Source organism: Phoca vitulina, unplaced genomic scaffold, assembly GCF_004348235.1.
Source record: "Phoca vitulina isolate PV1807 unplaced genomic scaffold, GSC_HSeal_1.0 scaffold77, whole genome shotgun sequence".
Classification (NCBI taxonomy): Eukaryota; Metazoa; Chordata; class Mammalia; order Carnivora; family Phocidae; genus Phoca; species Phoca vitulina.
The window spans coordinates 5843572-5860113 of record NW_022589780.1 but is presented as its reverse complement, the minus strand read 5'-3'; the positions used below and the strand labels follow the sequence as shown (position 1 = coordinate 5860113).

At 36.7% G+C, this 16542-nt stretch overlaps 1 protein-coding gene across 3 annotated transcripts in view; it reads left to right on the top strand.

The window, feature by feature from the left end:
• Nucleotides 1–16542, top strand: part of ZC3H12B (zinc finger CCCH-type containing 12B) — a 549765-nt gene that overhangs the window by 453253 nt on the left and 79970 nt on the right. For all 3 annotated transcript variants that reach the window (XM_032393861.1, XM_032393862.1, XM_032393860.1), the window contains one exon: nucleotides 14240–15003. In XM_032393861.1, the coding sequence (XP_032249752.1) occupies nucleotides 14396–15003 (608 nt within the window). In that variant the 5' untranslated portion in view covers nucleotides 14240–14395. The remainder of the gene's footprint in view (nucleotides 1–14239; nucleotides 15004–16542) is intronic.

The following is a 16542-nucleotide window of genomic DNA, read 5'->3' as shown; positions in this document are numbered from 1 at the left end:
GCAAGTCTTTACCTCCTTTCTGATATAATTACTGTGTGTAATTAATTTAATATACATTAAAATGGAAGGATTTGGATTTTGAATTTTCTCAGATTGTTTTCATGTGAACCTTTTTCATTTTGAGACTCAGTAAAGGTTTCTAACCCCTTTCCTTCCGAATCATTGAGAGAGCTCACATTTTATGTTTCTTCCTGGAATTTATATAACTTCTTTACCTGATGTACTTGACATAAGGAATTGAAAAGTGAGGTATATAAGTCATAACAATCCAAATCTGGGTAATGTAGGTAATGATGTGGCCTGGTTGATTTAAAACATATATGTGAAAACACACAGGAAACTCTAATAGGTAATGTAAATGTAAATAATTATTTATATATTATTATTATTACTAAAGTTTCATAACTATTATTTTTCACTTTTCTAATTTAAATTCAATTAGCCAATATATAGTACATCATTAGTTTTTGGTGTACTGTTCAATGATTCATTAGTTGTGTATAACACCCAGTGCTCATCAGATCATGTGCCCTCCTTAATGCCCATCACCCAGTTACCCCATCCCTAACCCCCCTTCCTTCTGCAACCCTCAATTTGTTTCCCTGAGTCCAGAGTCTCTCATGGTTTGTCTCCCTCTCTGATTTTTCCCCATTCAGTTTTCTTTCCCTTCTCCTATGGTCCTCTGCACTATTCCTTATATTCCACATATGAGTGAAGCCATATGATAATTGTCTTTCTTTGCTTGACTTATTTCACTTAGCGTAATACCCTCCAGTTCCATCCATGTTGATGTAAATGGTAGGTATTCATCCTTTCTGATGGCTGAGTAATATTCCATTATATGTATATACCACATCTTTATGCATTCATCTGTCAAAGGACATCTCAGCTCCTTCCACCGTTTGGCTATTGTGGACATTGCTGCTATGAACATTGGGGTACAGGTGCCCCTTCTTTTCACTAGCTCTGTATCTTTGGGGTAAATACCTAGTAGTGTAATTGCTGGGTCGTAGGGTAGCTCTATTTTTAATGTCTTGAGGAACTTCCATACTGTTTTCCAGAGTGGCTGTACTAGCTTGCATTCCCACCAACAGGGTAAGAGTGTTCCCCTTTCTCCACATCCTCGCCAACATTTGTTGTTCCCTGTCTTGTTAATTTTAGTCATTCTGATTGGTGTAAGGTGGTATCTCATTGTGGTTTTTATTTGCACTTCCCTAATGGCAAGTGATGTGGAGCATTTTTTCATGTCTCTGTTGGCCATTTGTATGTCTTCTTTGGAGAAGTGTCTGTTCATGTCTTCTGCCCATTTCTTGCCTGGATTATTTGTTTTTTGGGTGTTGAGCTTGAGAAGTTCTTTATAGATCTTGGATATCAGCTGTCTATCTGTTATGTCATTTACAAATAGCTTCTCCTATTCCGTAGGTTGCCTTTTAGTTTTGTTGACTGTTTCCTTTGCCATGCAGAAGCTTTTTATCTTGAAGTCCCAATAGTTCATTTTTGCTATTTTCCACTTTTTAAAAAAGATTTACTTATTTATTTTAGAGAGAGAGAGAGAGCATGAGCAGGGGGATGAGGAGAGAGAGAGGGAGAGAGGATCTCAAGCAGACTCGCTGCTCAGCGCGTACCCCACATGGAGCTCTATCTCATGACCCTGAGATCATGACTTGAGCTGAAATTGAATCAGATGCTTAACCAAGTGAGCCACCCAGGTGCCCCTTATTTTCCATCTTTAAAGTAAAATATGATGTCTTCATACAATACAGATTTGGATTTGTTCTCCTTAAAGCTAATTCTAAAAACATTGGTACAGTTCAAAGAGTAGGAACCAAGAAAAAAGCTTAGTATTCTTATGATGACTGAAATATCATCACTTCTCCATTTTCTAGGCCCCAGCAAAAATCACGCATAGTAGATAAATTTTGATATGTGTAATATCCTTGAGGATGCCTATTATGAAAAAAACAATTCCTAGAAGGGAAAGAGAAGGGTAGTTGTCTAACTAGGTGTCCCTATGTCTCCCTCATAACATGCCTCTCAGAACACTGATTGAGATTTAACACCTTCACAAATAATAAAGTTGCTTAACCACATGTAGATCATTGAGAATTTAATATTTTCTTCTTGACTTAGCTAATGCTGGGCAGCTCTGTCCTACATACCTACTGAGCTTTTTTGAACATTTCCAGTGGTTCTGGCTCAATAAACATGGCCAGATGTTTCTATCTCCATACATGGTGTTGTTTGGCAGATTTTGGAAAAGATGAGGTGGAGCTTGTAGTAGAACCTGAAGACTGATCTCGGAAAATTGCTCTGTCTAAACGCAGTACAAGTGAATTGTATTTTGTAATACAAAGATGGGAAGGAGCATGTGAATTAAGAAAGTAGAGTGAGCTGACTGAATGGGAAAAAGACTTTGTTTTCTTGGTAATAATTCATTGAGGTCAATGTTGGCAGCTTTTACCTGCAGATGTTTGTCTGCTTTTTAAGTTTTTTATTTATTATTTATTTAATTTTGTTATAATTGTTGTCTTATTATTATTGTTGTCAATCTCTTACTGTACCTAATTTACAAATTAAACTTTATCGTAGTTATATATTTATGGGAAAAAACAAAGTGTGTGTGAGTTTGTGTGTGTGTTTGTGTGTGTGTGTGTGTGTATAGTTCAGCACTCCCCATGATTTCAGGCATCCATTGAGAATCTTGTAACGTATCTCCCATGTATAAAGGGGGACCAAGCATGGTTAGTTGGACAAAAATTTTTGTCTATGAACTCATGGTTGCTTCCAGTGAGCACTACTTCCCTTTTGTAAGAGCTCATAAGTCATCCCTTTAGTAATTTCTTCTAGTCATGATTTTATAGCTTTGAGAACTCACCTAACTTTCTTCATCTGTTTTTCTCTTTCATCCCCCTCCATTTTCTGGTTGAATGGGAGCCTCTGTATCCATCCTTTGGATAATTCTTTGGGCAAAATTGCCACTCTCGACATTTACTAAAAAATTCCAGATAATGGTTCACAAACGTCACTTCCCAATTTTCTCAATTTACAGAGGGAAAACATTTGTTCATAACCACTTTGGGAGCAAGGAGCTGCTTCATAACAATCCTTTACCTAATGTGGATTCTAATTCCTTTTTTTTTTTAATTTAAATTTTAGGCAGTTAACATACAGTGCATTATTGGTTTCTGGAGTAGAATTCAGTGATTTATCACTTACATACAACACCCAATGCTCATCATAATAAATGCCCTCCTTAATACTCATCACCCATCTAGCCCATCTCCCACCTACCTCACACCATCAACTCTCAGTTTGTTCTCCATCTTTAAGAGTCTCTTATTACTCAGCCATCAGAAAGGATGAATACTTACCATTTACCCTTTCCATATGTTTACCTGTTTTGTTTCTTACATTCCACATATGGGTGAAATCATAAGGTATTTGTGTTTCTCTGACTGACTTATTTCGCTTAGCATAATACACTCTAACACCAACCACGTGGTGGCAAATGGCAACATAACATTCTTTTACAAGGTGAGAAATATTCCATTGTGTATATATACACATCTTTTTAAAATTTTAAATTCAATTAGCCAAGATATACTACCTCATTACTTTCAGATGTAGTGTTCAATATTTTATCAGTTGTGTATAACACCCAGTGCTCATCACATCTCGTGCCCTCCTTAATGCTTGTCACTCAATACCCCATCCCCCATCCACCCCCCCTCCAGCAAACCTGTTTGTTTCCCATAGTTAAGAGTCTCTCATGATTTTTCTCCCTCTCTGATGACTTCCCATTCTTTTTTCCCTCCCTTCCACTATGATCCTCTGCTCTGCTTCTTATACTCTACATATGAGTGAAACAGCATGATTGTTGTTCTCCAATTGACTTATTTTGCTCAGCATAATACCAGCCAGTTCCATCAAGGTTGACGTAAATTGTAAGTATTCATCCTTTCTGATGGCTGAGTAATATTACATTGTGTGTGTGTATATATATATATATATATCTCACATCTTCTTTATCCATTCATCTGTTGATGGACATCTCAGGTCTTTCCACAGTTTGGCTATTGTGGACATTGCTGCTATGAACGTTGGGTACAGGTGCCCCTTCAGATCACTGCATTCATTTCTTTGGGGTAAATATGTAGTAGTGTAATTGCTGGTCTGTTGTTGACTGTTCCCTTTGCTGTGCTGAAGTTTTTATCTTGATGAAGTCCCAAAAGTTCATTTTTGCTTTTGTTTCCCTTGCCTTTGGAGACATATGTAGGAAGAAGTTGCTGTGGCCAAGGTCGAAGACTTTGCTATCTATGTTCTCCTCTAGGATTTTGATGGATTCCTGTCTCCCTTTAGGTTTTTTATCCATTTTGATTTTATCTCTGTATATGGTGTAGGAGGATGGTCTGGTTTCATTCTTCTACATGTGGCTGTCCAGTTTTCCCAGTATCATTTAATGAAGAGACTGTCTTTTTCCATTGGATATTCTTTGTGCTTTATCAAAGATTAGTTGGCCATAGAGTTGAGGTTCCAATACTGGGTTCTCTACCTGTTCCATTAATCTATGTGTCTGTTGTTGTGTCAGTACCATACTCTCTTAATGATTACAGCCTTGCAATATAAGTTGAAGTCAGGCATTGTGATGGCCCCAGCTTTGGTTTTCATTTTCAACATTCCTCTGGCTATTTGGGGTCTTTTCTGGTTCCATACAAATTTTAGGATTTTTTGTTCCAGATCTGTGAAAAATGTTGATGGTATTTTGATAGGGATTGCACTGAATGTGTAGATTGCTTTGGGTAACATAGACATTTTAACAATTCTCTTCCAATCCATGAACATGGAATGTTTTTCCATTTCTTTGTGTCTTCCTCAAATTGTTTCATAAGTGTTCTGTAGTTTTTAGAGTACAGATCCTTTACCTCTTTGGTTAAGTTTATTCCTAGGTATCTTATGATTTTTGATACTATTGTAAATGGAACCAATTCCTCAATTTCTCTTTCTTCAGTCTCATTGTTATTGCATAGAAATGCAACTGATTTCTGTGCATTGATTTTATATCTTGCCATGTTGCTGAATTGCTGTATGGGTTCCAGCAATTGGGGGGGCATTTTGGGTTTCCCACATAAAGTATCATGTCATCTGCGAAGAGTGAGAGTTTGACTTCCTCTTTGCCAATTCAAATGTCTTTTATTTCTTTTTGTTGTCTGATTGCTGAGTCTAGGATTTCTAGTACTATGTTGAACAACAGTAGTGAGAGTTGGCATCGCTGTCATGTTCCTGACCTTAAGGGACAAGCTCTCAGTTTTTCTCATTGAGAAAGATATTTGCTGTGGGCTTTTCACACATGGCTTTTATGATATTGAGATATATTTCTTTTATCACTATACTGTGGAGTATTTTAATCAAGAACGGATATTGTATTTTGTCAAAGGCTTTTTCTGCATCAATGGAGAAGATCATATGATTCTTGTCTTTTCTATTGTTAACATGGTCTATCACATTGATTTATTTGTGAATGTTGAACCACTCTTGTATCCCAGGAATAAATCCAACTTTGTCGTGGTGAGTAATCTTTTCAATGTACTGTTGGAACTTATTGGCTAGGATCTTGTTGAGTATTTTGGCATCCATGTTCATCAGGGATATTGTTCTGCAATTCTCCTTTTTGGTGGGGTTTTGTCTGGTTTTGGGATCAAGGTAATGTTGGCCTCATAGAATGAATTTGGATGTTTTCCTTCCCTTTCTTTTTCTGAAACAGCTTCAGTAGAATAGGTATTAGTTTTTGTTTAAATGTTTGGTAGAATTCCCCTGGAAAGCCATCAGGCCCTGGATTCTTGTTTGCTGGGAGATTTTTAGATTACTGCTTCAATTTCCCTGCTGGCTATGGGTCTGTTCAAGTTTTCTATTTCTTTCTGTTTCAGTTTTGTTAGTTTATAAGTTTTGAGGCATGCATCCATTTCTTCCAGATGGCCTAAATTTTTGGCATATAATTGCTCATAATATATTCTTAAAATTGTTTGTATTTCCTTGGTGTTGATCGTGAGGTCTTCTCTTTCATTCATGATTTTATTAATTTAGGTCCTTTCTCTTTCCATTTTCATTTTGAGTTTATTGATGTTATTAATTCTTTCAAAGAACCAGCTCCTAGTTTCATCGATCTGTTCTACTGTTTTTCTGGTTTATATTTCATTGTTTTCTGTGCTAATCTTTATTATTTCTCTTCTTCTGCTTGGTTTAGGCTTTATTTGCTGTTCTTTCTCCAGCTCCTTTAGGTGTGAGATTAGCTTGTGTATTTGAGACTTTTCTAGTTTTTTGAGAAAGGCTTGTTTTGCTATGTACTTTCCCCATAGGACTGCCCTTGCTGTATCCCAAAGGTTCTAAACAGCTGTGTTTTCATTTTCACTTGTTTCCATGATTTTTTCTTTGTTTCCCATCTTCTTCATTATTATTATTTTTATGTTCAGTTAGCCACCATATAGTTGACCCATTCATTCTTTAGTAAGATGATCTTTATCCTCCAAGTGTTTGAGTTCCTTCCAAATTTCCTCTTGTGATTGAGTAAAAGTTTTAAGGCACTGTGGTCTAAAAATATACAGGGAATAATACCATTTTTTTTGGAATTGGTTGAGACCTGATTTGCAACGCAGTATGTGATCTATTCTGGGGAATGTTCCATGTGCACTCGAGAAGAATGTTTATTCCATTGCTTTAAGATGGAATGCTCTGTATATATCCGTGAAGTCCATCTGGTCCAGTGTGTCATTCAAAGCCCTTGTTTCCTTGTTGATCTTCTGCCTAGATGATCTGTCCATTGTTGTGAGTGAGATGTTCAACTCCCCTACTATTATTGTATTATTATCAATGTGTTTTTTTTTAATTTGGTTATTAATTAGTTAATATAATTGCCTGCTCCCAAGTTAGGAGCATAAATATTTATAATTGTTAGTTTTTCTTGTTGGATAGACCATTTAAGTATGATATAGTATTCCTATTCTTCCCTTACTATAGTCTTTGGTTTAAAATCTAATTTGTCTGATATGGACATTGCTACACCAGCTTTCTTCTGAGGTCTATTTGCATGATAAATGTTTCTCTACCCCCTCAATTTCAACCTGGAGGTGTCTTTAGGTTCAAAATGAGTCTCTTGTAGACAGTATATGGATGGGTTTTGCTTTTTTATCCAATGTGATACCCTGTGTCTTTTGATTGGAGCATTTCGCCCATTTACATTCAGAGTAACTATTGAAAGATATGAATTTAGTGCCATTGTATTATCTGTAAAGTCCCTGTTTTGGTAGATTGTCTGTTTCTTTCTGGTCTGTGTTAGTTTTGGGCTCTCTCTTCACTTGCAAGATCCCCTTTAATATTTTATGCAGGGCTGACTTTTAGTTTCATTGTCCCAGAAGCTCTTTATCTCTCCTTCCACTCTGAATGACTGTCTGGATAAAGTATTCTGATTGACAGCTGGATAAAGTATTCTTGGCTGAATGTTTTTTTCTCGTTTAGTACCCTGAATATATCATGCCATCCCCTTCTAGCTTGCCAAGTCTCTGGATAGGTCTGTTGCCAGCCTAATGTTTCTGCCCATGTAGGTTAAGAACCTCTTGTCTCAAGCTGCTTTAAGAATTTTCTCTTTATCTATGAAATTTGCAAGCTTTTGTGAACTCCTATATGTTGGGGTGTTGATTTATTTGTATTGATTTTTAGAAGGGTCCTCTCTACCTTTTGGACTTGAATGCCTGTTTCCTTCCCCAGATTAGGGAAGTTCTCAGCTATGATTTGCTCAAATATAACTTCTGTTCCCCCTCTCTTTATTTCTTCTTTCTCAGGGACCCCAATAATTCTAATATTGTTTTGCTTTATAGTATTGCTGATTTCTTGAAGCCTCCCCTTATGGTCCATTAGTTGTTTTTCTCTCTTTTCCTCAGCTTCCTTCCTTTCCATCAACTTGTCTTGTATGTCACACTCTCTTCTACTTCATTTACTCTAACTGTTAAAGCATCCAATTTAGACTGCATCTCAGTTAAAGCATTTTTAATTTTGGCCTGATTAGATTTTACCTCTGCACTAAGAGATTCTCTAGTGTCTTTTATGCTTTTTTCAAGCCCAGCTAGTAACGTTATAATCCTTATCCTAAATTCCAGCTCTGACATTTTACATATATCCATATCGATTAGACCTGTTGCAGAGATTATTACCTCTGGTTCTTTCTTTTGTTGTGAATTCCTCCTTCTAGGCCTTTTGCCCTGAGAAGAATGGGTGAAGGAGAGAATAAAATTAAAAATATCAACCATGACCAAAGTGAAATACACACTAGACAAATCTGAAGAATTTATAAACTAAAAATGAAAAGAAGAAAAAGGGTGGGGGAGATAATATAATCTCCCTGGTGGACAAAACAGGGTGATATACTTAGTTTTGGGTGTATTTTGGTCAGTTTCTTAAAAGACACGAAATCCCAAAATTGTTAAAAAAGCAAAACTTTTATATATACAAAAAATGAAATTGAATACAGTGAAAGGAAGCCAAAAATGAAGAATATATCTATAAAATGTAAATGTAAAAAATGAAAGTTAAAAAGACTAAAAACAAACAGTTGATAAAATAAGAAACTAGTTGAAAAGGAAAAAAAGAAAAAAAGAAAAGGAAAATTTTAAACCAAAAGATAAACGAATCATGAGAAAAAGCCTTGAATTCTATATACTGTTTTCCCCTAGCCCTGGAGTTTTGCTGTCCTGTATGTTCTGTAAATTTGGTATTTGCCTGTTGTTTGAGCTGGTCCTCTGGGGAAGGGGCCTGCTGTGCTGATTCTCAGGTGTCTTTGTCTGTGTGGCATTGCACCACCCCTTGCCAGGGGCCCTGGCTCAGTGTAAGCTGCTTCTGGTTGTTCTATGAAGGCTTTCTGCACCTCTTTAGAAGATGAAAATAGTGATGGTCATGCCCTGATCTCCAGTCCCAGAGCTGAAAGATCCCGGTCCCTTCTCTTCAGTAAACTCTCAGAGATAAGCAGTCTTCACTTTTGTGTGTGCCAAAGTCTGCAGACTCTTGTGGTTTGCACTACACTGACCCTCCCCAGAGGAAGGCAGAGTGTTGCTGCATTTCTGCCCTTTGCAGGGCCCCCCATGGACAGTGGTCACCAGGTCGTGCCATGGTTTGTGGTTTATGGTGAAGGAGCTGAGAACCCCCTCTGGGGTCGCTGACCATGACAGGTTTCCCTGCTCCAGTGCTTGGGAACTCTGCAGGCTAAGGCATCCCCATTCTTTTTGTGACCCCGGAGATCCTGAGACCATGCTGTCTCACCTAGGGTTCTGCCCCATTTTGCCACCTGAGCACCTTTCGGGCATGTATGTCTCTTACTGGAGCAGATTTCTAAAGTTTCTCATTTTGTGTTCCATGACTATATCACTTTCTGGTAGCCGGCTTATAGAGCCTCCCTCTCCCTACCATTTATCTTCTAATATATCCCCTCAGATTCACTTCTCCACACCTCTTACTTTGTAAAAAAGTGGTTGCTTTTCTATTTGTAGAAGTACAGCAATTTTTTTCCTTACATCTCAGGTTGGATTCAGAGGTGTTCAGAATGATTTGATAGTTATCTAGCTAAATTCAAGGGACCAGATGAAACGAGGTCTCCTACTCTTCTGCCATCTAGCTTCCTCTCTCCACATCTTGTTTATGCATTCATTGGTCAATGGACATTTGGGGTCTCTTCATATTTTGGATATTGTTGATAATGCTGCTAAAATATTGTGGTGCATGAACCCCTTTGAATCTGTATTTTTGTATTCTTTGGGTAAATGCCTAGTAGGCAACTTCTGGGCCATAGGGTAGTTCTATTTTTATCTGTTTGAGGAACCTCTGTACTGTTTTCCAGAGTGGCTGCACCAGTTTGCATTGCCACCAACAATGCAAGAGGGTTGCCCTTTCCCCACATCCTCACCAATATCCGTTGTTTCTTGTGTTGTTAATTTTAGCCATTCTTAAAGGTGTGAGGTGGTATCTCATTGTTGTTTTGATTTCTATTTCCCTGATGATGAGTGATGTTCAATATCTTCTCATGTGTCTGTTAGCCCTCTATATGTCTTCTTTGAAAAAGTGTCTATTCTCGTCTTCTGCCCATTTCTTAACTGGATTTTTTGGTTTTTGGGTGTTAAGTTTGACAAATTCTTTATAGATTTTGGATACTAAACCTTTATCAGATCTGTCATTTTCAAATATCTTCTCCCATTCCAGAGGTTGCCTTTTAGTTTTGTTGACTGTTTCATTTGCTATGCAGAAGCTTTTTATCTTGAAGTCCCAAAAGTTCCTTTTTGCTTTTGTTTCTTTGCCTCCAGTGATATATGTAGTAAGAAATTGCTATGGCTGAGGTCAAAGAGGTTGCTGCTTGTGTTTTCTCCTAGGATTTTTATGGTTTCAGGTCTCATTTTTAGGTCTTTCATCCATTTTGATTTTATTTTTGTGTATGGTGTAAGGAAGTGGTCCAGTTTCATTCTTCTGCATACTGCTGTCCAGTTTTCCCAACATCATTTGTGGAAGAGACTTTTTCCTTTGGGTATTCTTTCCTGTTTTGTTGAAGATTGACCATGTAGTTGTGGGTCCATTTCTGGGTTTTCTATTCTGTTCCATTGATCTATGTGTCTGCTTTTGTGCCAGTACCATACTGTCTTGATGACTACAGCTTTGTAGTATAGATTGTAGTTCTGAATGGTGATGACCCCAGCTTTGCTTTTTCTTCAGGATTGCTTTGACTATTTGGGGTCTTTTGTGTTTCCATACAAATTTTAGGATTGTTTGTTCTAGCTCTGTGACAAATGCTGGTGGTATTTTTATAGGGATTGTATTAAATGTGTAGATTGCCTTGGGTATTATAGACATTTTAACAATATTTGTTCTTCTAATCCATGAGGATAGAATGTTTTTCCATTTCTATGTGTCCTGTTCAATTTCTTTCACAAGTGTTCTATAGTTTTCAGAGTAAAGATCTTTTACCTCTCTGGTTAGGTTTATTCCTAGGTATCTTATGGGTTTTTGTACAATTGTAAATGGGATTGATTCCTTGATTTCTTTTTCTGCTGCTTCATTATTGGTGTATAGTATTGCAACAGATTTCTGTATGTTGATTTTCTATCTTGTGACCTTACTGAATTCATGTATTAGTTCTAGCAATTTTTTGGTGGATTTTTTTCAGGTTTTCTACATAGAGTATCATGTCATCTGCAAGTAGTGAAAGTTTGATTTCTTCCTTGCTAATTTGGATTCCTTTTATTTCTTTTTGTTGTCTGATTGCTCAGACTGAGGCTCAGTACTATGTTAATTTTTAATGGTCAGAGTGGACATCCCTGTCTCGTAGAAATATCATCTTTGAAATTTTCTCCTTACTTACAGTCTTTTTTGGGCAAAAGTAACTATTTTCCTTTATCCATTCTCAATGCTTTCATTTATCACTCCTTACCACTAATATTAGGCATGAGGTGTTGACTAAGGCATAGCGTCATATTAATGTTTAAATATTTATAATTTAGAAAGTTCTTCCCTGCCAGCAAATTGTTACTCTTTCCTTTAAGGCTCAACTGATACCTTCCTATTTTTTTAAACATTTAATCACTTGTCACAGTTTTTAGTCATAAATTATATATATTTTTTGATTATTATCTCTCTCCACTCCCCACAATCACCACTATAAGAACATTGAGATCAGGATCTATGTCTGTTTTTATGTCCCCAGCTCCTAACATGTTTCCTGGCACATAGTCAGCACTAAGTAAATGGTAAATGTTTATTAATTAATTTATTAGTCAGAAAGTTACTCTAAATATTATGTCCTTCTTGAATTCATTCTTAATCCCTATAATCACTACTCTTATTGCTCACCCCACTGACAGAATTTAACATTCCCTCTTTTGTATGTGAATGGAAATTTTCAAGTAACTTGAAGGACCAACCATACATCTATGTTTGCCTGGGACAAAGCTAATTTTTATGCTTAATGATCTGACATAATTATTAGTAACATTCTTTTTATTCTCATAAGTGTCTCAGCTTGGACAATAATAGATGGCCACCTCTATAGAATTGTGTTTTAGCACTTACTAGAGCCACTTCTAGCCAATCTTTATTAGTTTGTGAGTTCTTTGAGGACAGGATCAATTCTGGTTTCTCTTTCTAGATCCAGAGTTTATTTCAGTGTCTGGCACTCAATGACTATTCTTTCAAACGAAAAGCATTTCTGCCATCTTTGCCTCAAGAAGTTTATATTGTTCAACAAAACAAACACAAAAAACACATGACACCTACACATACACAAGTTTTAGGACAGACTGTCAACAATTTTCTTAAAATCTTCTTTCTTAAGGTTTTGAAAGGTAAATCCAAGTTTATGTTTGCTAAGTCATTTATTTCTCTTCTGCTTTAGTTATTGAGTATGAAACTTTCATAATAAAAACTAATAATTATAAGAGATTTCCTATGTTGTGGGTTTTTTCCTGACCTTAAATTTGCTACTGTATATTGAACATGTACTGTATGTAACATATAGTGTATTGTATACGTGGACATGGTAAAGGTGCTCACATCAATGTTAATTTGGACAGAACAAAATATAAGAGAATAGAGAAGAAAAAAAAAATATTCTATGGTCCATTAACTAGGAACAGTCAAACTTGTCTTCTACAGGTACCTCTCATTTGCCAATAAAATATACAGTTAGTCTTATAAAGAGTTGTTTTTAAGTGACTTTTTTTAAAGTGACTTTTGAGCTTTGAATAAAGACAAGGGGAAAATCTCAATGTCCTATGTTCACTAGAAATTATTTTGAAGAGAATAAAATGTAAGTCAGATAGTAAATGAACTTATAAAAGAAATAGACTTCAAAATCCAATAAGAGATTAATAGAGAAGTGAAAGTAAAATGGATGTCTATGTATTGGCTAATTCATTAAGGGAAAATTTTGAAGTCACAAGTGGTAGTATAATCATTATGGAAGTCATATGCTACTGGGATATCAGTTCTGAGATGTCAATTCTGTATGCATATAATGTTTCCAAATGTGACTTTCCTAAAGCACACATGCAGTTATCCATATTATTCTTAGATAGAGCTATTGGTGACTTTTCTTCTTGTTTGTATAAATATTACTAAAGGGTAACTGGAAAACCCTAGTACATTGGTCACATAGATAACCTGGTTTTAGATTAGCGAACACTGCTGCTATCTGAAGAGCTTGTCAGTGCTCAAAGGTCTATAGCCTTTGCCTTACTGTTAGACTTCTTAAAAAAAATCTTTTGATGGTGTCTGTTACATCCTTTACATAATTGAGAACTTACTATGTGTTCTGTTCACTTTTCTAAGCACTTTCCTTACTCATCTTACATAATCCTTACCTTGTGAGGTAAGTATCAATATTCTCATTTTATATATGAGGAAACCAAGGCTCAGACTGAGAAAAAAACACTTTGGCCAAGTTACAACTCAAACATGCAGGGACAGATGCTGTAGGTGAGAGGAGGAGTTCAGAAATAAAATTGTCCTTAATTCTCTTTTGTAATTAATATTTTTTTAAAAATGTTTTGGTTTATTTTGCAAGTTGATTTAATTTTCTCCTCTTTACAATACAATAAATACAATTACAATAAATAAAAAGGCTGCAGATACAATTCATAAGTGTACACAGACACTTTTTAAAAAAATCTGGAGCATGCTTATCTACTTGTCACCTTATACCGTACTTCAATTGCTTGAAAGATATTTTAATTGTTTTCTATTCTACCCAGTAGATAGAGTCCCTGATATTTTGCAATGAGTAGTGCTGGAGATGTTATGCTCTTCAGGAGTGGAACTCAGCTTTAGCAAGAAGGATCTGGTGTGAGATTTGGGAAAACTTACCTGGCAGAAAGGAAAAGAGAAAATCTTTTCAAGGATGTATATATTCTTGACCCTTGTAGAAATGCCATGTTTTTCTTTCTCAAAGTTGTTATGATTAGCAGTTAACTATAGTTTGATTTATTTTGTGAGGGGGAGGGGGGAATTACAACATTATTGCCACCACTGAAATTTTTATGACTAGAATTATTAAAGAATTGGAGTCTCTCTTTTTTTATTGTAAGATGAGTCCAATCATTTGAAGCACAAAATTTAAATGTCATACAGCCTGTAGTTTCTTACAAAGAAACCTTTGCATTTGGAAATGCTTTTCTAGAATTTTACTAAACATGATTGTGGTATGTTTGTTTATTTGTAGGGACTGGTAACATCTGAACATACCAAACCAAACAGGCAAACTCTTGCACCATCATTACCACCACATTTTACCACAAAGGAATGTAACTGTATGTGGATTCCAAGCAGGCTAAAAAGGAAAAGAGCTGATTAGACCTCAGACTGCCCACTGAACGGGATGACGGCCACAGCTGCAGTGGAGACACCAAAAATGGAGAAGAATGCCTCCAAGGAAGAGAAACAACAGTCTAAGCAAGACAGCATGGAGCAGAGTAATGCTGACTCTGAAGAGTGGATAAACTCTGAAAGTGACCCTGAACAGATGAGCCTTAAGAGCAGCAACAATGACAATAGCTACCAACCTGAGGATGCTCAGCTGAAAAAAAAAGAAATTCCCTCTAAGCCACACCGTCAGCTCTATAGATCACCCTGCTTAGATCATCCAAGCTTCTCCCAGAGCAGCATTCTGCAAGAGGGGAAGCTTGACTTGGAAAAGGAATACCAAGCGAAGATGGATTTTGCTCTAAAGCTGGGCTATGCAGAGGCACAGATTCAATCAGTATTGAACAAGTTGGGCCCAGAATCACTTATTAATGATGTATTGGCAGAGCTTGTCAGACTTGGGAACAAAGGTGATTCGGAAGGGCAGGTCAGCTTGAGTCTGTTAGTGCCTCGGGGTCCCAGCTCCAGAGAGATCGCAAGCCCTGAGCTGTCTCTTGAAGATGAAATAGACAGCAGTGAAAATTTGAGGCCAGTTGTCATAGATGGAAGTAATGTGGCAATGAGGTAAGTGTAGCATATTTTTGCTCTTAAAAAAAATAAAAATAAAGAAACTTTCCTGAGCTCATAAAAATCATCTTCCTTTGCTAAATGCTACAAGAGGCCCCTGGTTGTTGTCTATGGCTTGTACTCTTGTAGGTGGAGAGAGGCTAAAATGATCCTGCCTTGGCCCTTTCTCTCTTCCTTGAAATAGTTGGCAATTTGTTTTCAGGTACCCTGAAAGCAGCTTAGACATCAGTGATACTTCAGTAGAGACATAATCATTCAACCTTTGTTCCTCTTGGGGTCCCTTCTCCCACTTCTACTTGCCTGGACCAATCATCCTGAGAATGCTTTTATAACATCACTTGGGGGCTTACTTGGGAACTTGCAGTAACTCCCAATTGCCATTCTACCAAATTTGTATCCCTTTGCCTGGCTTTGTGATCTGACCTTTCTCTCCTCCCATTTGGTTTTATTTTTCACACCTACCACATTTACATCAGTCGTTTTAATAAACTCCATGTAAATTATGCTGATTTCTATCCCCACTGCTTGTGTTCATGTCATTCCCCAACATAGGAGTGACCTCCTTATCTTCATACCCATCAAGATGTACTGTCTCCATAAATACCATCCTGACTTTTCTAATCCCAATGATTATTTCTAAGTTACAGTACCTATGGTAGGTTGAATAATAGTCCCCTAAAGATGTTCACATCCTAATCTCTGGAATCTGTGAATATGTTATCTTACATGGTAAAAGGGACTTTGCAGGTTTAAGTTAAGGATTTGAGATAGGTGAAATTATCCTGGTTTATCAAGATGGACTCACTATAATCACAAAGGTCCTTATAAGAGGGAAGTAGGCAGCAGGATAAGAATTAGTAGTAAGAGATGTGATGACAAAAACAAGAGGTCGTGTGATATAAGAAGGAAGCCATTAGCCAAGGAATGTGGGAAGGCTCTGAAACTGAAAATGGTAAGGAAACAGATTCTCTCCTGAAGCCTGCAGAAACAACACAGTCTTGTCAGCACATTAATTTTAGAATTCTGACCTCTTGAACTAAAAATAAATAAGTTGGTGTTATTTTAAGACACTAAATGTGTGGTGATTTGCTATAGAACAATAGTAAATACATAACCAAGAGTGCCTTCATACTTTATTCCATACTTTCTCATATAATTTTTTAAATTTCATGTCAGAGATCTTTAGGAATCCTTTCTTCCATTTCTTTTTTTTTTTTTTCAAAAACAAAAGTAAACTGTTGGGGTTTCATCAAAATAAAAACCTCCTTTTATTTCTTTTTTTTTTTTTTTTTTTTTTAAAGATTTTATTTATTTATTTGAGAGAGAGAGAATGAGACAGAGTGAGTACATGAGAGGGGGGAGGGTCAGAGGGAGAAGCAGACTCCCTGCCGAGCAGGGAGCCCGATGCGGGACTCGATCCAGGGACTCCAGGATCATGACCTGAGCCGAAGGCAGTCGCTTAACCAACTGAGCCACCCAGGCGCCCAAAAACCTCCTTTTATTTCTAAAATGAGTTGTCATTCAGTTTGGCTTAAA